Raw genomic sequence first — 22,081 nt, forward strand, 5'->3', positions numbered from 1 at the left:
AACTAGTAATAAATCATATGTATGCAGGCTCCTTGAATGCTGATTTAGGCATATTTGTTCCATTTGTGTTTGCCAGACTATGTATGGGTCTGTCATTTTTAGTCCTGCCATTCCTTTAGACTTTTTAGAGCATATTCCTGCACTGTGATGAGAACTCTGGAGCAATACAGCAAAGCACTCACACATGTGATGAGACCAGATAAGCAGGATTCTTCACAAGCTTAATATTAAGCACATGCATACATGCTTTCCTGAATCTGTGTGTAAGTGCTTCACTGCAATGGGATGGGGTACTTAGAGCTTTTCAGGACTGAGCCCAGTAATGATGTTAACAGTTACTATTGATACTCAGCATCCCCTTGTGGCAAAACCAGGCCACAAAGCTAGCATGCCTCAGTGATTAATTGCGCAATTAATTGCATGCACTGCCCCTTTGAGAAACACTGTGGCGGCATTTCAAATGGGCAGTGCTGCAGAAGCCCGGGATCAGCTGGAGTCCTCAACTGACTCCAGGCTCAGTGCAGCTGCCCCTTGGAAAAGCCTCCCTGGTGTTTCCAAAGGGCAGCACCATGGGACCCTGGGATCAGCTGGAGTCCCTAGTTGACCCCGGGCTATGTGTAGCACTGCCTCTTTGAAGCGCAGGTTCGGTGCTTCAAAGGGGTAGTGCTGCACGGAGCCCAGGGTCAGCTGAGCACTCCAGCTGATCCCAGGCTCCTAATGCGCTACCCCTTTGAAGTGCCGGAGCAGTGCTTCAAAGGGGCAGTGCAGCATTAACGCCTGCAATTAGCGTGTTAAAAAATTAACGTGTTAATCCTTCCCTGTGTTAATCGCAGGTATTAATGCACATCAGTTAACAGCCCTAATTGAAGAGTGTTGTAATGAGAAGGTAATTGTGTACCTACCTTCCTACCTGAAAGAATCAGAATTACCTCAACAGTATGTCATAAATGCTGCCCTGTTATTAACTATAGGAGTTTACCCTGCAATCAAGTGACAAGCACAAAGATCCACTACAAAGTGAGAGTGAAAAAGGTGTGCAGTACAGCAGTAACCTGGAATTGTTAATACTTTTTTAAATTCTATAATTAATCAGTTATATATTCGGTGGGTTTTTATTTACTACACTTATTCTAAACAGCTATCACTGTCAAATAACTGTCAAATAACTTCAAACGTGTCAGTACTTTTAGCTTGCTAGTAACTCATTCATATTATAGTTTTTTAAGTTGTTACATATTTATTTTGCAAGTTCTGTTGCTTCAGGGTCTTACCTGTGGTAGCAGCACTGACATGTTTATCAGGCTCAGCAGCAGCTGCTTTTTTAGTCATACTCAGATCTATGGATTAATAGGGCTATTAAAGTTACAAACAAACCAATAATTGAAAAAAGGAAAGAATAACAAATATACATAAAAGAAAGGCAGGGAGTTGTAAATATTCTATATAATTGGCTAATGAATTGTTTAAAAGCCATTAGTAAATGCATTCCTAACTAAAGTAGGTAAGCAACTGAAGTTTCATTATATGTATTTTTAAACTACATGACTGAGACCTCACACAAATGATCATACAACACTTGCACTAGCAATAACTGATTTTATTTTCAGTTTCGTTTCCTAACACTCTCTAAAATTGGAATTCATTAGGCTTTAAACCAAGGAAAGTTAACTATTATGCCATGGAAAAATGTAAGCAGTCTGCAGTGGTTCTCATATCTGCAATCCACTGCAATCCCCAGTGCCAGGTCTTCAAAGTTCAGCTAGGAGTTTACCTTTCTCTCATGTGGTCCCATGAGTGTAAAGAAGCACTCAAAGAAGAACTACTATTTTAAAACCCTTTAATTTAGTTTCACAGTGAGCTGCTAGCTTTCCCTTCTAAAACACACAAAGGCCCTAATTCACCAAAGCATGTGTTCAATTGTTTTGCTGCATCAGGGTTCAAGAAGTAACTGATGGAACAAGGTCACACATAAGATCTGTGTCAGGTCCAGAAGGAAAATCCAGATCTCTGATTCTCAGCTCTGTAACTTAATTACAAGACCCTTAAATACATATTTTTCTTCAAATAGAAATTTTAAAAGTTAATTTTAAGTGAACGTATCTCACACACATCATGAAAATACTTTCATAATTCAGGTATCAAAGAGTTTGTGAACCTAATTCACAGTTCTAGTTTGTGAATCTATGGTTTATACATCTAGTTTGCCATAATTACTTCTATCAAGATTATAAAACAAAGGAGAAAAAAACAAACAAAAAATCATGCACTACTGAATAACTTTCAAATGACAACAAACTCACCACATTTTTATAGTAAGCAAATCTGACTGCACCAGACTGCTACTTACACCATGTAATTCTGGTTACAGCAAGCCTTATAGACTTTAGACTTTAAGGTCAGAAGGGACCATTATGATCATCTAGTCTGACCCCCTGCACAGTGCAGGCCACAACATCTCACCCACCCCTCCTAGAATAATCCTCTCACCTATATCTCAGATATTGAAGCCTTCAAATACTTTGAAGACCCCAAGATGCAGAGAATCCTCTAGCTGTGATCTGTACCCCATGCTACAGAGGAAGGTGAAAAACCTCCAGGGCCTCTGCCAATCTACCCTGGAGGAAAATTCCTTCCCGACCCCAAATATGGCGATCAGCTAAACCCTGAGCATGTGGGCAAGACTCATCAGCCAGACACCCAGAAAGTTCTCTATAGTAACTCCTATCATCCCTCCATTGACCTATTTCCCACTGATAATGAATGGTCAATTAGTTACCAAGATCATGTTATCTCATCCCCATCCCCTTCATAAACCCATCTAGTTTAATCTTGAAACCAGATAGATCTTTTGCCCCCACTACTTCCCTTGGAAGGCCGTTCCAGAACTTCACTCCTCTAATGGTTAGAAACCTTCATCTAATCTCAAGTCTAAACTTCCTACTAGCCAGCAGCTTATATCCATTTGTTCTTGTGTCCACATTGGTATTAAACTTAAATAATTCCTCTCCCTCCCTGGTATTTATCCCTCTAATATATTTAAAAAGTGCAATCATGTCCCCTCTCAGCCTTCTTTTGGTTAAAGTAAACAAGCCAAGCTCCTTAAGTCTCCTTTCATAAGACAGGTTTTCCATTCCTCGGATCATCCTAGTGGCCCTTCTTTGTACCTGTTCCAGTTTGAATTCATCCTTCTTAAACACGGGAGACCAGAACTGCACACAGTATTCCAAATGGGGTCTCACCAATGCCTTGTATAATGGCACTAACACCTCCTTATCCCTACTGGAAATACCTCGCCTAATACATCCCAAGATCGTATTAGCCTTTTTCACGGCCATGTCACAATGGCGGCTCATAGTCATTCTATAATCAACCAGGATTCCCGAGGTCCTTCTCCTCCTCCGTTACTTCCAACTGATGTGTCCCCAGCTTATAACTAAAATTCTTGTTATTAATCCCTAAATGCATAACCTTACACTTCTCACTATTAAATTTCATCCTATTGCTATCACTCCAATTTACAAGATCATCCAGATCTTTCTGTATGATATCCCGATCCTTTTCTGAATTGGCAATAGCTCCCAACTTTGTGTCATCTGCAAATTTTATTAGGATACTTCCACTTTTGGTGCCAAGATCAGCAATAAAAAGATTAAATAAAATTGGCCCCAAAACTGGTCCCTGAGGAACTCCGCTAGTAACCTTCCTCCAACCTGACAGTTCACCTTTCAGTATGACCCGCTGTAGTCTCCCCTTTAACCAGTTGCTTATCCACCTCTCAACTTTCATATTAATCCCTATCTTTTCCAATTTAACCAATAATTCCCTATGTGGTACTGTATCAAATGCCTTACTAAAGTCGAGGTAGATTAGATCCACTGCATTTCCTTTATCTAAAAAATCTGTTATTTTCTCAAAAAAGGAGATCAGGTTGGTTTGGCACGATCTACCTTTTGTAAAACCATGTTGTAATTTGTCCCAATTGCCATTAGCCTCAATGTCTCTAACTACTTTCGCCTTCAAAATTTTTTCCAGGATCTTACATACTACAGATGTCAAACTAACAGGCCTATAGTTACCCGGGTCGCTTTTTTTCCCTTTCTTAAAAATTGGAACTATATTAGCAATTCTCCAGTCAAATGGTACAACCCCTGAGTTTAGAGATTTATTAAAAATTGTTACTAATGGACTTGCAAGTTCATGTGCCAGTTCCTTTAATATTCTTGGATGAAGACCATCTGGGCCCCCCGATTTACTCCCATTAAGCTGTTCAAGTTTGGCTTTCACCTCAGATATGATAATATCTACCTCCTTATCCTCAGTCCCATTTGTTAACTTACCATTATCCCTAAGATCTTCATTAGCCTCATTAAAAACTGAAGCAAAGTATTTGTTCAAATACTGGGCCATTCCTAGATTATCCTTAACCTCCACTCCATCCTTAGTAATTAGTGGTCCTACTTCTTCTTTTTTTGTTTTTTTCCTATTTATATGGCTATAAAATCTTTTACTATTGGTTTTAATTCTCTTTGCAAGGTCCAACTCTACCTGACTTTTAGCCTTTCTCACTTTATCCCTACATGCTCTAACCTCAATAAGGTAGCTTTCTTTACTGATCCCTCCCATTTTCCACTCCTTATATGCTTTCTGCTTTTTCTTAATCACCTCTCTGAGATGCTTGCTCATCCAGCGTGGTCTAACACACCTGCCTATAAATGTTTTCCCTTTTCTAGGAATACAGGCTTCTGACAGCTTCTGCAACTTTAACTTAAAATAATTCCAGGCCTCCTCCACTTTAAGATCCATAATTTCTTTAGTCCAATCAACTTCCCTAACGAATTTCCTTAATTTACTAAAGTTAGCCCTTTTGAAATCAAAAACCCTAGTCTCAGATTTATTTTTGTTTATCCTTCCATTTAATTTAAACTGAATTAGCTCATGATCACTCGAGCCAAGGTTGTCTCCTACAACCATTTCATCTATGAGGTCCTCGCTACTCACCAAAACCAAAACCAAATCTAAAATAGCATCCCCCCTTGTTGGTTCAGCAACTACTTGATGAAGGAATTCATCAGCTATCACATCTAGGAAAATCTGAGCCCTATTACTATTACTAGCACTTGTTCTCCAGTCTATATCTGGAAAGTTGAAATCTCCCATGATTACACAGTTTCAATGAGTATTTACTTCATTAAAAACATTAAAGAGGTCTCTATCCATATCCAAATTGGATCCTGGTGGTCTATAACACACCCCAAGCACTATCCCAGGGGAGGATCTGATAGTTTTCTTCCCCAATGTGATTTTTACCCAAGCGGACTCTGTCTTCTCCATTCCATCACTTTTTATTTCTTTACAATCTACCTCATCTTTGATATACAATGCGACTCCACCACCTTTACCCTTATTTCTGTCTTTCCTAAACAGCACATACCCTTCAATACCTGTACTCCAGTCATACCTAGTATTCCACCATGTTTCTGTTATTCCTTTAATATCTGGTTTCACTTCCTGGACCAATAGCTCTAGTTCCTCCTTTTTGTTACCTAGGCTCCTCGCATTGGTGCACAAACATCTTAATTTTTGCTTTTTGGCCTCATTCACATTCTTTACCCAATTTGGCACAGATGTTATACCTCCAATATGACCTATTAGACTAGTATCCACCCCACCCTTCCTCATGTTCATTCTCCTACCCCCAGCTATATCTTTTCTTACTTCGTTTCCTCCCTCTCAGTGTTAAAATCTGGCGTAGAGATTACCTTGGCATCTCCCAACCATTTCCCCCAAATTCCTAGTTTAAAGCTCTCTTAATAAGTTGAGCCAGCCTCCATCCTAGAAGTCTATTTCCCTCCCTACTTAGGTGAAGTCCATCTCTAGAGAACAGTCCTCTGTCCATAAATGCCTCCCAGTGACCATACATTCCAAAGCCCTCCTTATAGCACCACTGCCTAAGCCATCTATTGATCATCATAATCCTGTCACATCTTTGTTGCCCTTCTCTAGGAACAGGCAGAATTCCACTAAAGATCACCTGAGCCTCAATTTCCTTGAGCATCCTCCCCAGCCTAGCATAGTCTCCCTTAATTCGTTCCAGCGAGAATCTAGCCGTATCATTTGTTCCTACATGAAGGATGATCAATGGATTCCTTCCTGCTCCTTTAATAATTCTCTTCAACCTCAGTTCCACATCTCGTATCTTAGCACCTGGCAGACAGCACACCCTTCTATTCTCTGGATCAGCTCTGGTTACAGGCCTATCTATTCTTCTCAATAAGGAGTCCCGAATCACATAGACCTGCCTTTTCCTAGTGACAGTGAAATTCTCTGGTCTATCTCTAGCTTCCTCTGGCTGCAAGTCCTTACCATTCCTATTTTCCCTTGTAATCCTAATGCTCATTATTGGTGTTGTCTCCATTAAGTCTTCCCCTTTATCTATGGGACTAGCCATTCTTCTCTTCTTCCTTACCCTTCCATCTTCATTATCTACCTGCTGTATCCCTTCTTCCTTTTCCAACTCCACATACCTGTTCTTGAGCTCTATTTTTCCTTCACTGACCCATCTTTTCCTCTGCCTGGTCCTCTGAGTCACATGCTTCCACTGTCCATTTTCTTCGCCCAGCAGTCCCCCCTCTGAGACCCTTGATCCTGCTTCCATCTGCATATCTAAGCTTTCCCCTTTAGCCACGTCATGCCTTTGCCCCATCATCTGCTCAAACCCCCTTCTAAACTCGACCAGAGTTTCCACCTGCATCTCCAGTCCTCGGATCTTTTCTTCCATCAGCTCTATCAGGCGGCACTTCATGCAAACAAAACTCCTTTCAGGTACCCCCTCCAGAATCATGTACATACCACAGCTACCACATCCAATCATCTTCCTTGTGTTCTCTACTACTTGGGCCATGGCCACTAATGCCTCTATGTTTTATCTACTTTCTCACCAAAATCCTATTAGTCCGGTGAACACAAAAACAAACCAAAACACCCCCTCCACAGCAAAAACAAACTCCAAACAAGTCCTACAATCCAAATTCCCTTTACAAACTCCCACTCAAACTCCCCTGTTTACAGCTCTGTTTGCTTGGCTCCTGTGCCGCTGTAGCTATCTGTGCCACTGCCTGACTAGAAGGCTACCTTTATAGGACCCCTAATCAGTGAAGCCTTAGCTATCTATGTAATGCTGGATGCTCAACTTAAGTTTTGTACTGTATTACTTTTGTATAAAGTGACATTCTCCACAACATAAATCAAGCTAGGTTAGTACAAGATACTCAAAGACAGCTTAGCCACCTTTATTGGCTGATTAGTCTCATCTGTATTACCAAAACAAAATAGGGGTTTCAGTCTACAGACGATGACCCACTCCTTGGAGTTTCTGATCTAATTTTGAATAAAAGGCAGCAAATAGGAATTGTGGGAAAATACAAATGAGAATTAAAATGGTAAGAAAATGCAAATGATTTGATAGGTTGTGTGAGCTTCTGACAGATTGCTATATTTTTGATTTTTATGTATTCTATATAGTTAGCTATGAATTTTGGTTCTAAATTTAATTTTTTTGTTCATGAATAATAAACTTTAATATATAAATGACTAATTTTAAATACATTTGTTTCATATATTTGAAATGCAAACCTTTGGTAGGTCCTTTCTTGTTCTGCATGGCCTGCTGTTCCTCTGTAATATTCAAACGTCTAACCACATCAGCCAGAGCAGACTTGAGCAGCTGGATGTCATCTTCCTGCATCTGGACACGCTGCTCCAGAGAAGCAATGCGGTCTGTTACCTCCATACTGCTTGCAGCAGAGGCACTGTCATCTAAACAAAATGGAATGAAAACAATGTAATCTCAATGTGATATCAAGAATTACAGAATATATCTGTGATATCTGGAAACAATTTTATTTCTTCAGAATAAAAAGGAATGTTTTGAGTAGGTGTGAGAAACAAAGGCTTCCGAGAAAAATTCAGCCCCCTAAACATTTTACATTCAAAACTCATTCTTGTGAAAACATCCATTCTTTTAAACAACTACAACTCATGTGCTGTATTCTGTATCCATGTAATCAATTTATCCCCATATCTCATAACCTCCTGCTTTCATAAAGACCATGCTAATATTAGCAGTACCCAAAAAATCAAAAGTCCAAGGAGCTGTTTTGCATATACATGTATCTAATAAAAATACCATCTTTCAATTAATTGAAATGTCTCAAATATTGCTGATGCACATTTTTGGTTTTCTGAGATCATTGTAAAAGGCTGCAATATTGGCACAATACTGCAGGCATTTATGCACATAAGTAACGATATACAGAAGTAGTCTCATTGATTTAAAATTTTAAAAAATACATATAAGTGCTTTAAGGACTGGCCCTTAGTCTCTAAATTTGCAATTGATCTTCACATTTCTTTACAATTATATAGAAAACTGTCCCAGACTTGCCTTTGCCAAGCTCTGGCTGCTTAATCTGTCCCCATCTAAAAAAGCTTGGAAAAAGGTCCTAACCAACAGTTTGCCCTCTGCTAAGAGGGCCTCAAACTCCAGCCTGGCATCCTCTTGCAACATCTCTGAAAACTACATTGTCCCAAAGGTAGAAGTCATACCTAGCCAGCAATGCTTGCTGATTACAGATATGAAATTGTAGGCCAGTTGTGCAGTAAATCTAAGGTCTAGTCTCTTTACATACTTGTCCTTGAGGTAAAAGAAGACCATCCCATACGTGCTCTTTCACTTCTGCTCATACAACCAAGAAACTTGGTGATGAATGGGTATAAATATGCTCATAGCTTTGAAAAGGCGTGTGCTATTTTCTCTTGGTTCTCTTGAAGAGAAGATAACATTTGCAACAAGGATCTTCCAGACTCCAGGAAGTTCTCCTTGATACGGACAGACACTTTAGCTGGCCCTGTTGAAAACAGAGAGGCTGTGTCTAGACTGCATCCCTTTTCCATAAAAGGGATGCAAATTAGACACATCGCAATTGCAAATGAAGCGGGGATTTAAATAAGGAATAAGGGATCTTTCAGAAAAGGCTTTATTTTCCGAAAGATCCCCGTCTAGACTTGCGCTTTTTTCCGGCAAAGCCCCGAGCCGGAAAAAAGCGGCAGCCATGTTTATGCAAATGAAGCGGGGGGGATTTAAATCCCGGCTTCATTTGCAATTGCGATGTGTCTAATTTGCATCCCTTTTACGGAAAAGGGATGCAGTCTAGACACAGCCAGAGTGTTTCTGAGACTAACCAAACTCTCCTGAACCACCTCAAAAAGAGTATTATGATAGTTTCCTGCTTGTATGAAAATGTCTTAGTAAGCCCTGTAGTTATCTTGGACCAGTGAAGGCTCTTGTGGTGCTACAGTCTCATCAGGCAATTACAAGGCCAAATACAAAGGAGGCTGAGACTGATTATCCTGCAGTAGAGTGGGTAGATGTTGCAAAGTTTGAGAGTTTTGCTCAGTGACTGCATCCTCCTGGACCTCCTCACGACACTCGGTAGCGGATTTTAAAAATACAGGAACTGGGGAGGATTTGGAAGCAGAATTAATTAGAGCCATGAGGACATGGCATATGACTCCAGCTACGACTGATTTAATGTTCTCTTTCTCTGGAGCGTCTATGTAGCTCTGGTGGACATCGCCAACAAAATTATTTTAATGAAGGAAAAGGAGAGTGCCATTGTCTGTTTGAGGAGCCAAAGGGATACGAGACTGCCTCAGGCTCTGCGGAGGATACTGAGTCAGCTAACCATGGTGATGTCACACCAGGCAATACCAAGATTAAAGTGTGGTTGGTGCTCTGTACATACCGATTTGAGGGATATCAGGGTAGTTTTACCCCTTCTAGATGGCACTGGTCGAGAAACATCAGACAGTATGTTGCTTTATCCACCCACAGTAACAAAACCACTAGCCTCAGACAAGTTTGTAGCCAAGTCCTCAGGATACAATGGCACAAAGTGAGCTGTCTCCGGTAAGCTTCAGAGTCCACATCTAAAGTGAGAGTACGTCATGTGCTGCCACATATGCCTCCAGTATTGTTGGTACCAAGGTCCTTTCATGTTTCACAGAAAGAGTTGGAATCATGAGGTGCGTCAATCTAAGTGGCCTTGGAACTTGCATTACAGTTAACAACCCCAGATGTGGTTGGTATCAGTGAGCATCTTTTGCCAGCAGACACCTTCCCCTGTTTCCCAGTGTATAGCAACAAGGATCTCAATCATTTAGCACACCCAAGTCCAAGGAATCCTACCTCTTAGCCTTCTTCCTCAGCACTGGGGAAGGAGATCAGTGCCAGTTTTCCAACACCATGTCAGAGGAGCACTCCGCACTGAAGCAGTTGGTGTTCTCCCAAGCAGGAAGGCTCATATGGGTAGCCTCACTACGGATGTGGTTCAGTCTCACCTCTTTCCCCTTTCACAGCTTACAGTCCCTGAAAATTTGGCAGCATCCCTAATATGATGTTTGTTTAGAAATTTTAGGTAGATGGAATGAGGGTCACTCACTGTCATAGACCTTCTGAAGCCAGCACAAGGCTTAAACTCCAGACTAGTGTTCCTCTTTATCCAGAGTCAGCACTCCACTACAAAAGGGAACCAAACATCAATCATAGAATCACTGAATCCTAGAACTGGAAGGGACCTCAAGAGGTCATCAAGTCCAGTCCCTTGCCCGTATGGCAGGACCAAGCACTGTCTAGATCATACCTGACAAGAATCTATCTAACTTGCTTTTAAATATCTTCAGTGATGGTGTGATGTAGTGTTGGTACCTTGCTGGTTGCTATGCTGGGCAGTGGGCTGTGGTTGACCTCCACTGGTGGCTATTTGTAGCACGGCCCAGCAGGACAGGGGATGACTCATTATGCAAGGGGCTCCCAACCTGTCCGACCAGTAGGCTCCCAGGGAGAGAGACAAAGGAAAGAGGGCGAGGCCAGCCCCTGGCTGGGGGGCAGGGCTGGAAGGGACGTTTTAGTTTCTGCCTGGAATCATGGAGGAGGCAGCCTAAGCAAGGGGCCTGGGATTTAAGGGCCCAGTCTCCCCCATCTCAAGGGGGGCTGAGGCATCCTAGGCCTGGCCCTGTAACCGGATTGCATCTATGCTATGCTGTATCCTGGAAAAGCAATAAACTCCCTCTAATCTACCGGCTGGTGGAGTCTGTTCATGCCATTACGGGGGTGCAGGAGGTGGGGGGAACCCCGACGCACCGCCACAGATGGGGATTCCGCAACCCCCTAAGTTTCACCACTCTGACAGTTAGGAAGTTTTTCCCTAATGTCCAACCTAAACCTCCCTTGCTGCAATTTAAACCCATTGCTTCTTGTCCTATCCTCAGAGGCCAAGGAGAACAATATATCTACCTCTTCCTTGTAGCACTCTTTTAAATACTTGAAAACCGCTATCATGTCCCCTCTCAGTCTTCTATTTTCTAAACTAAACAAGCCCAAGTCTTTCAGCCTTCCCTCATAAGTCATGTTTTCTAAAACTTTAATAATTTTTGTTGCCCCTCTCTGGACCTTCTCCAATTTCTCCACATCTTTCTTGAAATGTGAAGCCCAGAACTGGACACAACTCTCCAATTGATGCCTAATCAGTGCAGAGTAGTCTCATGTCTTGTTCACCACACTCCTATTAATGCATCCCAGAATCATGTTTGCTTTTTCTTTTTTCCCAACAGTGACACACTGTTTACTCATGTTTAACTTATGGTCCACTCTTACCACTAATCCCTTTCAACTCCTTCCTAGACAATCACTTCTCATTCTGTATGTGTGAAACTGATAGTTCATCCCTAAGTGGAGTATTTTACATTTGTCCTTATTAAACTTAATTCTGTTTACCTCAGACCATTTCTCTAGTTTGTCCAGATCATTTTGAATTTTGCCCTTATCCTCCAAAGCACTTGGAACCCCTCCCAGCTTCGTATCATCTGCAAAGTTAATAATCATACTCTCTATGCCAACATCTAAATCACTGATGAAGATATTAAACAGAACCAGTCCCAAAACAGACTCCTGCAGAATCCCACTTGTTATGCCCTTCCAGCATGATTGTGGACCATTAATAACTAAGGATATTAAATATCAACTTACTGACTAATCGAATAGTGGATGCATTTTGCATTGACTATTCAATTAGTCGATAGGGCGCCTCTGCCTTTGAAGTGTAGCAACAGACCAAGGGCTGTTGTTACACTTCAAAGACGAAAGCATCACATCACAATCACATCACATCAAGCTCCTCGCAGCATTTCAAAGTGGCAGTGCTGCACGAAACCCAGGGTCAGCAGTGGAGTCCCCAGCTGATCCTGGGCTCCATGTGGTGATGCCACTTTGAAACACCACATGCATCCTGGGACACCCCAGCTGGCCTCGGGCTGCACACAGCGTTTCAAAGTAGCAGCATTACATGGAGCCCGGGGTCTGACCCTGGGCTCCAAGTGGCACTGACACTTTGAAGTACCCCCACCTATTCCCCCCTTTGCTGCCTTTTTCTGATAAAGGCAGTGGGGGGCCAGGGAGTAACTAGTCGACTAGTCCTTCACATCCCTATAAATAATTATTCTCTGGGAATGGTTATCCAGCCAGTTATGCACCCACCTTATAGTTGCCCCATCTAGGTTGCATTTCCCTAATTTATTGATAAAATCATGCAAGACTTTCAAATCCCTTACTAAAGTCTAGGTATACAAAGTCCACCGCATCTCCCTAATCCACAAGACTCGTTATCCTCTCAAAGAAAGCTATCAGATTAGTTTGACATGATTTGTTCTTTACAAACAGTTACCTACACCTCATTATCTTCCAGATGTTTGCAGATGAATTCCTTAATTATTTGCTCCATTACCTTCCCTGGCACAGAAGTCAAACTGACTGGTCTATAGTTTCCTAGGTTGTTCTTATTTCCCTTTTTAGAGATGGGCACTATATTTGCCCTTTTCCAGTCTTCTGGAAGCTCTCTGGACTTACATGACTTTTCAAAGATGATAGCTAAAGGCTCAGATACCTCCTCTATCAGCTCCTTGAATATTCTAGGATGCATTTCATCAGGCTCTGGTGACATGCAGACATCTAACTTTCCGAAGTGATTTTTAACGCGGTCTTTTTAAACTTCTAAACCTACTCCATTTCCACTAGAATTCACTATGTTAGGTATCCTGTCACCATCCATCTTCTTGACAAAAACTGAAATAAGGAAGTCATTAAGCACCTCTACCACTTCCAAGTTTCCTGTTATTGTTCTTCCCTCTTCACTGACCAATGGGCCTACCCTGTCTTTGGTCTTCTTGATCCTAATATACTCGCAGAACATCTTTTTGTTACCCTTTATGCCTCTAGCTAGATTTAGCTTGCTTTGTGCCTTTACTTTTCTAATCTTGTCCTTACACACCTGAGTTTGCTTATATTCATTCTTTGTAATTTGACCTAGTTTCCACTTTTTATATGACTCCTTTTTGATTTTTAGATCATATAAGAGCTCCTGCTTGATCCAAGGTAGTCTTCTGCCATACTTTCTATCTATACCCGAAGATTTCTCCCAATCAAAGATGGTACCCTCAGAAATCTTGGAGTGTTAGGCCCAGTTATGGAAAAGGGGTGGTAAATCTGGAACACTTTGGTGCCAAAAGGGGTATTTAGGCCTAGGAATTTGAGAGATCGGGGCTGCTGGACCAGCATTGCTGATAACACTGGACTGGAGTGTTATCTTGCCAGGTCAGAGAAACTGTATACTTATATTTACTTCTTTTTTTAACTGCTTCTTTATTTTCTTAAGTTTGCTTTTAGGAATCCTACTAACACTTGCTCCCAGATATTCTAGGGGAAGAGAAGCCACCCTTCTCCATCCAACCTTGGGGTCCTTGTGTAAGTATTAGTATTATTACTCTTTGTACACTTAGATAAGTTCTAATTTGATTGTGTTAATGACATCTTGAGAAAGAATTCAAGTGATTTGTGCTCTTGCCGCTGTTTTTGTTGTGATAAGAATTTTGGTGGTTCCTTTAGCAATAAAGCTGTTTTCTATTTCATTCCCTGAGTTAAGGTGTGGTTGTTGTCCATCACCTGTCGACCCTCCAGAGAGGGAACCTTGTGGTTCCGCTAAACTGTGACCTGGGATAAAGGACGACCCTAGATCTTTTTCTGATCAGACTGGCGAGCCTTACCCATCCAAATTTTATTAAACTCCTTCCCAGGCTACAAAATCAAATCAAGAACAGCTTCCTTCGTAGTAGCTTTCTCAACTTTCTAAAATTAAAAATTGTCTCCAATAGAGTCCAAGAATTTATTTGGATAATCTGTTCCCTGCTGTATTAGTTTCCTAACATAAGTCTGGTTAGTTGAAGTCCCCCATCACCACCAAATCCTGTGCTTTGGATGATTTTCTTAGTTGTTTAAAAAAAGCCTCATCCACTTCTGCCTGTGTAGGTGGTCTGTAATAGATACCTACTTATTTTTTACCCCTTTTAACCTAACCCAGAGACTCTCAACAAGTCTGTTTTCTATGTCCATCTCCACCTCAGTCCAAATGTATTATAATTTTGAATATGTAAGACAACATCTCCTCCCTTTTTCCCTGACTATCCTTCCTGAGCAAACTGTACCCTTCTATAACAATATTCTAATCGTGTGTATTATTCCACCAAGTCTCTGTGATACCAACTATAACATAGTTATGTTATTTATTATTAGTTATTAATTAATAATTATTTTAATACCAATAAAACAATAAGACTAAATGTACAAGAATATAAAGAACTAACTAATGAGAATCAGCTATTCACTGAAAGATAAGATAAATTCCCTGTAAGCAAAGAAACTCACAGGAGCAAGCTGACAGGTTCCCACTACCAGTCATAGGTAGTAAGTAGTAACTGGACTAGGGCAACACCATCCAGTGGTTCCTAATCTGTGATCCATGGACCCTGGTGGTCTGTGATGGTACTGAGGTGGTCTGTGGAAAGTTTAAAAGTAAGGATAGGGCCCACCAAGATGGGCTCAATCTTTTCTTTTCTCTTCCGGGGGCTGGAGGAGGGGGTCCTTGAAATTTTAATAGATTGAAAAGGGGTACATATGCTTGAAAAGGCTGGGAACCACTGCTTTATACCATTATGCAGCAATGCAAGGCAGCAGAGGACACATGCACAGCCTCAATGGGCACCACCTAGGGAAAAGTCTCTAACTCTGTTCAATTGAGTACATATACTCCTGAAGTAGAATGCGTAATGAGTGTGTGGGCACACACAAACCGAAGTGAAATGCAATCAAAGTACTTCATATTTCCCATTAAAAAATGTTTATTTTTCTGATTTACATAAGGAAAAAAAGAAAAAAAATACAAAAAGTAGTATTTGGGTATATTCAGATACAGTATAAAAGATAAAGCAAAACAGCTAGCAATTTTAAAACAGAATTACAACAAAAATATTTGTTTTTTACAATTATATGAAAAGATTGCTATTAATACAGTATTAGGGACAGTTGCCTCCCAGAAGTACCCTTGCAGTGCCCTAGTAATAATTTCTCCCTCAGAAATTCTTAAGCAAACTCCAAACAGCCTTTTCATGTCCATTCACTTCCCCTTCTTATTGGCTGTAATGGGGGTTCCCTCTGGCCAAGTCCATGTACCTTCACTCCCTTAGTCCAAAGCCTTCTTTGGCAATTCAACCTTCCAGATAAGTCACACCCTGTGTAAATGAATTAACAAACCCTTTCTGCGGTACACATATAACAGGGGCCCATCTCAGTGCCTTCTACTAATGTCCCTCTTAGTCTCTTCCCCACTGTTCCAGAGTCAGTGGTGCCTCCAGGGTTTCGCCTTCTGGAGACAATGTCCTCGCCCTTACCTCAGAGCTTTATCAGAGGCCACATTTCCACTTGTGGGAAGATCATTACTTTGGCAGTTGATCTTCCGGTGATCGATTTAGCAGGTCTAGTAAAGACCCGCTGAATCAAATGTTGAGGGCACCCTATCAGCGCTAGAACTCCTGGTGCTCCTGATAAGTAAGGGAAGTTGATGGGAGCATTTCTCCAGTTGACCTCCCACTATGAGGATAACGCCAAAGTTCAGCTTATGGTACAACGACTCCAGCTATGTTTTTTACTTAGCTGAAATTGCATTCCTTAAGACAACCTTCCCCCCTTAGTGACGAGGAGTCCTGTGGCACCTTATAGACTAACTGAAGTGTAGGAGCATAAGCTTTCGTGGGCAAAGACCCACTTCGTCAGATGCAAGTGTGTCTTTGCCCATGAAAGCTTATGCTCCTACACTTCAGTTAGTCTATAAGGTGCCACAGGACTCCTCGTCGCTTTTGCAGATTCAGACTAACACGGCTACCCCTCTGATACTTCCCCCCTTAGTGTGGCTCTGGCCTCAGAGTCCCATAATTTCCATTAGTCTCACTAAGCTCACCACATGTAGCTGTCTGCAGTGCTGCCAGCTAGTCACCTGGTCTCCACAGCTTGAGGGCTCAAGAAGAACTGTCGCTGTTCAGGTCTCCAGATCTTTTTATAGTCCTTCCTGATTGGCCGTTTCCTCTGCAGCCACTCTAGCGTGCTTGGAGGACTTTTCTATGACTTCTCTGGGGTGGGGTGTGGCAGGGCCACAAGACTTCAGCAGGGAGCTTCAGGGCCTTGGTCCACCCCATCACAGAAGCCTAAACTTATTCACAAAATAAAACTCTAAAATAAAACTAAAAGTCCCAAAACACAATATGTTTGTTTTTACCCTCTCATTGAATCACCGGTCAGGTTTTTATTGCCTATAGTCTCACTAGGGAAACCTTACATCACTTTCTAGTGCAGCCTATTCACACCCATCAAGCTCCAATTTAGCCTCCGCTCGGGTCTTCCTGTTTGAGTCCTTTCCTACTTTGGCAGGTTATGTTTGGCTGAAGATTCAGGTTTCTGGCTCTTGCTTCAAAACACCCTGCTATAAGGATGTTCCCTACAAAAGGCTCTCTTACTGCCTGTAGTTTCCTGAGCTTCCCCATTTTGCTGCAGCCACATTCTGCCTGTTTCTGGCAATTACCTGATTCAATTCACCTGGGCCTAGCATCTCTTAAAGGAAAAGCCAACCTGTTACAAAATCCTTGGAGTGTCACTTCAAGAAAATCATAATGATGACAGCAGTACAGGCTTATTTATTTATTTGAATATTCCACACAAAGTGTAACTTTTATTTAAAAACCCTAATTAAACTTATTCTGAAAAGTCATTAATTTGGGAAACTTCTGTAAAGCCCTTGGCAAACCAGAATGAGCCAAGAACCGAGTTCTGTTTCAACAGATTTCACAGCTTGTGAATTTGGTGTTGAATTTACACAAACAAAACCAAAATATTGTGCATACACAAGCAAACAAAAATCACAATATTTATATATATGTCAAGTGATATACCCAAAATATCATTGTTTTTGTTAGTGAATTTCATACAGCAAATAAAATTAGTATATTTTATTTGCTCAAATAATTTTTGTTTTCAAACTCTGTTCACAGAGTTCTGCTTTTGGTGACAAATTCCATGTGACAGTATTTTTAAAACAGCTGGTGTATAAACAACTCAAAAATTGAAATAGCAATATTGATTGACCATACACAGTAGTGGGCCTCTGAGCCCTCCTGCAATAGTTTGCAATCAGTTTATGTAAGTTTTGCTTTTTAGAATAAGATACATTGACAATATAACTGTTTAAAACATTTTATGCAATTGTATATTTAAAAGTACTGAACAAAGCTATATCTTAGACCTCTTCGTTTGACTAAAACAGAACTCAAATTTCTGAAACATATGGAAGTTGTTTCTCCATAACATAAACTAAATGGTTTTTTCCCCAAATCTTGGCATAATCACTATTATGTAGAGTAACAGATATTTCTACTGAAGCTATTACAAGCTAATTACTCCACAAAATACGATTGTATTCAGCATACTTGTAGCTGTCTTGATCCCAGGACATCACAGAGACAATGTGGTCCAACACTTTTTTTGGAACAATTTCTGTTGGTGAGAGATACAAGCTAAACAATTTGTTCCACCTTGCATTTTGCTGGGATGCCAGGAGTGCCTCTCCCAGATCTGAAGAAGAGCACTATGTGACTTGAAAACTAGTCTTTCTCATCACAGAAGTTGGTCCAATAAAAAATAAGATAAACAGAGATCTTGGCAACAAGGTGCGCTGTTTTTAGTTACTGGTACCAGCAGTGTGACCTGTATGGCTATGAGCTGCAATGCAACCACTCAGTAGCAAAGTAAGGGCATTATATACCCTTTTATTATTTCCCTGCTTCCCATCTGTTGCAGCCACTCCTCTTTCCATCACCCTCCCTCCCACTTGCTATAACAAAAAGATGTATAATTCTTGTCTCTTGTATGGCGGCTAACCCTCCTGCTTCTTGTGTATTTAGCTTCCTAACTCTCCTTGTTGCAGTGTTTTCTCTGAACGCGGGCCACCTGCAACTGAGTCCTTCTTGCTGACATCCCTCTAATTCTCTATTAAGTATGAATACAAAAAAAAGGGGGAGTCACCAAGTGCTAGTATAAGATTAAGATAAGAGGTGAGATGCATTATAGCCCAGTTAGGATAAATCTGCCTTGTCCATGAAAGTATACACAGTACAAACGTAAATGAGCTGTACCAAATTCCCAGACCATTTTAGTCAAATTTACAGTCATGGGATTTTTTAAATAGCGATTATAATTATTTCAGCTATTTAAATCTGAAATTCCAGTGCTGGAATTGTAGAGGTTCTGACCTAAAAAGGAGTTGTGGTATAGTTGTAAGGTTATTATAGAGTGGAGCTGTGGTACCGTTACCCTTACTTCTACATTGTTGCTGACAGAGATGCAGGCTTCAGTGCTGGACAGCTGGAGAGTGGAAGTGGGTGACTAGCTATTGTTAGCCTTACATTTGCACTGCTGTACACTGGGCCCTTGGTCAGTAGCCACCACTCTTCGGCCAAGGTGGCATGGTATGGTAAGGTCACCATTACTTCTGTACTGTGCTGGCAGGGTACTACTTTCAGAGCTGGGCACTTGGCCAACAGCCGCCACTCTCCAGCTGCTCAACTGAAGGGAGAGAGGAAGTAGCAATGGCACTAATGTAACCTCCTCCCCTAAAATATCTTTGTGATCCCCCTGCAACTCCCTGTTGCATCAGGACCCCCATTTTGAAAAATGCTGGTCTCCCCTGTAAAATCTGTACAGTGTAGGGCAAAAGCACACAAAAGATCAGATTTCACAGTCCATGAGACATGTTTTTTATGGCTGTGAATTTGGTAGGGCTCTAGCAATAAAAGACAGCTTAATTCTTGATGTACATATGTGTTCTGAAGAAGTTAAAAATACTATACAAAGCATAACTTGCTGAATGCCTTAAAAAGAGAGAGTGACAAAAAACCATGAAATTTAGCTATTTTGATCATGATCTGTGCTGTACCACCTACTTGTGAAGGCTAAAGTAATATCTACTCAACAAAGTTTAAGCCCTACCGGTAGTCTAGTTTTTTAAAATCCCCTCTTGTATTATGACCGCTGACATATCAACAGAGCAATTTAAGAAAATCTAAGTCCACAATAAAAACAGCCTCTTAGTCAAAAAAGTTAAAATGGAGTTAAGTTTGACAATATATATCAGTACTGTAAAGCAAAATATGGCAATTTTGTATTTAGCCCCGAAACAAGCATTATAAACTCAGGAAATACTGAGATAAGCTTAAACATAAAAGGAAGCCAAATATTATAATACAAGGAAATGCACAGTTAATACCCCCACACAAGTTTTACTCTGTAGTTCTGCCATGCAATAAACATATCATTATGATTAATTATGATAATTATTACTAATGCATGTTTGTGTCTATGATTCCAGATTTTGAAAACATGCCAGATGTTTTCATTATTTTCCCCCATGTGATGTCACTACAAAGAGATAATGACCTTTTGTAAGAAGGCCATCTTAGCTGAAAGCAGCCTGTGGCCTCATTCCCAAATAAAAACAATAGGAAATGTCAACCATTCTGGAAGAGGGTTCTTCTTGAGATTCTTTTTGAAGGAGATAACTCTTTAACCTCTGCTGAATAAGAAACTTCCAGTTTTGTAAGATGTGTAAAAATAGCCACTTCTTAGAAAATTTCTTTTAAAATACAATGCACTGCTCTGAATCTACTCAACATGCATTTTTTTCTGAGCTGAGATCATGAGCATGCCCACAAAAATTTGACAATCCAGAAATCTGAATCCAAACTAGTTGATTTACTTGAAAATTACTCAAAAATGTAATCTGTACTTAAAAGGGTAAATACAGGCAGTCCCCGGGTTCCGTACAAGATAGGGACTGTAGGTTTGTTCTTAAGTTGAATCTGTATGTAAGTCGGAACTGGCATCCAGATTCAGCCGCTGCTGAAACTGACCAGCGGCTGACTACAGGAAGCCTGAGGCAGAATTGCTCTGCCCCGGGCTTCCTGGAATCAGCCGCTGATCAGTTTCAACAGGCTGAATCTGGATGCCAGTTCTTACATACAGATTCAACTTAAGAACTCCAGGCATCCCCAAGTCAGCTGCTGCTGAAACTGATCAGCGGCTGATTCCAGGAAGCCCGAAGCAGAGCAACTCTGTCTCGGGCTTCCTGTAGTCAGCGCTGGTCAGTTTCAGCAGCAGCTGACTTGGGGACGCCTGGGGCAGAGAAGCTTGGGTGCTGCTGGGTTGCTCCAGTAGTGCCGCTCCTCGGCGCTACTGGACCAACCCAGCAGCACCCAAGCTGCTCTGCCCCAGGTGTCCTGATTCAGCCGCTGCTGAAACTGACCAGCAGCGGCTGAATCAGGATGCCTGGGGCAGAGCAGCTGGAGTGCTGCCGGCTTGGTCCAGTAGCACCCAGAGCAGCGCTACGGGACCAACCAGCAGCGCCCCAGCTGCTGTACCACAGGTGTCCGGAGCAAAGCCGCGGAGCATGGGGGCAGCGGGACAGCCCAGACGCGCCGCGGCTGTCCTGCTGCCCGCGTGCTCCGCGGCTTTGCTCCCCGTCTCCCTGGTCTGCTGGTCTCCAGCAGACCAGGGAGACGGGCAGCAAACCCCATTCGTAACTGTGGATCTGACGTAAGTCGGATCCACGTAACTCGGGGACTGCCTGTATTGTCATTTTGGTGAGGCTATCCTGTATTTTTCAAAAAACAAAGGCGGCTCTATCCCTGATTTAACTGAAAAAAACCCCCGAACAATTCAACTCATCCTAAACTATGCAATCCTGAGCTTTCATAATAACTGGATGGACAAGTTCTGTAGCGTCTATGTCATAGAGTAGCCCTTGATACAGACAAGAATACACAACTGTTTGATTAATTGATAGCTGATCTTCTGAGAAATGTTTTCTAATTCAGGTGTTCATTAATCAAGGAGGAATCTTTTTCAGGGCTCAAGGCAGTGGTCTTCTCATTTAATTTGTGTTATAGATTGGAAGAACAACTCTTAGCATTTACTTCTTGGATGAGTTTCTGTAGGATTAAAAACCTCTGCACACAAGGAAATGTTCCTCATGCTCCTCCCTTTATTTTTCTATTAACTAATTCATGAGCTCATAGATTGGAAGTATTCCTTATAGCAGATTACTCGTCTATATTTAGTCAGATGATAAATCTGTTTCCAAAGTAACAATCAGTTTGAAGCATCTTATTATTGAAGTGTCTGAAACAGAGCCAAGTAAAGGATATTGAATTTACTAGTAAGTCCTGTTTAAGTGGCTCAGCCTACAAATAACAGGATAAATTCTGGGATTCAAGAATTTATCTTTTGTCATAGGAAAGGGTTAGAAGAAACCATGCTTACAACGTTATTCAGCTGGGAATGTTACAATTACTGGGAATTTGCTAAGATCCATTTTCAAATTTTATCAATAACTCATAGGGTGTGTCTAGACTACATGGCTCCATCAACGGAGCCATGTAAAGTAGTTTACTTGACATAGTCAATGAAGCAGGGATTTAAATAACCCCTGCTTCATTAAAATAAAAATGGCTGGCACGCTGTGCTGACAATCAGCTGATCTGGCAGAGCGCGGCCGTCTAGACATGGCGCGGTCAACAAGGGTCGCTCCTCTGTTTA

The 22,081-nt window shown here is 41.4% G+C and overlaps 1 protein-coding gene across 9 annotated transcripts in view; it reads right to left on the reverse strand.

Moving 5' to 3' along the window:
- Positions 1–22,081, reverse strand: part of EML1 (EMAP like 1) — a 164,128-nt gene that overhangs the window by 65,285 nt on the left and 76,762 nt on the right. For 5 of the 9 annotated variants that reach the window (XM_075926585.2, XM_075926584.2, XM_006123772.5 and 2 more), the window contains 2 exons: positions 7,633–7,815; positions 1,272–1,337 (listed from right to left, as the gene is read on the reverse strand). In XM_075926585.2, coding sequence (XP_075782700.1) covers positions 1,272–1,337; positions 7,633–7,815 — 249 coding nt within the window. The remainder of the gene's footprint in view (positions 1–1,271; positions 1,338–7,632; positions 7,816–22,081) is intronic. The other 4 variants (XM_006123775.5, XM_075926587.2, XM_075926589.2 and 1 more) reach the window with 1 other exon arrangement.

This window comes from Pelodiscus sinensis, chromosome 5, assembly GCF_052426305.1.
Source record: "Pelodiscus sinensis isolate ZL-2025 chromosome 5, ASM5242630v1, whole genome shotgun sequence".
NCBI classification, from domain to species: domain Eukaryota; kingdom Metazoa; phylum Chordata; order Testudines; family Trionychidae; genus Pelodiscus; species Pelodiscus sinensis.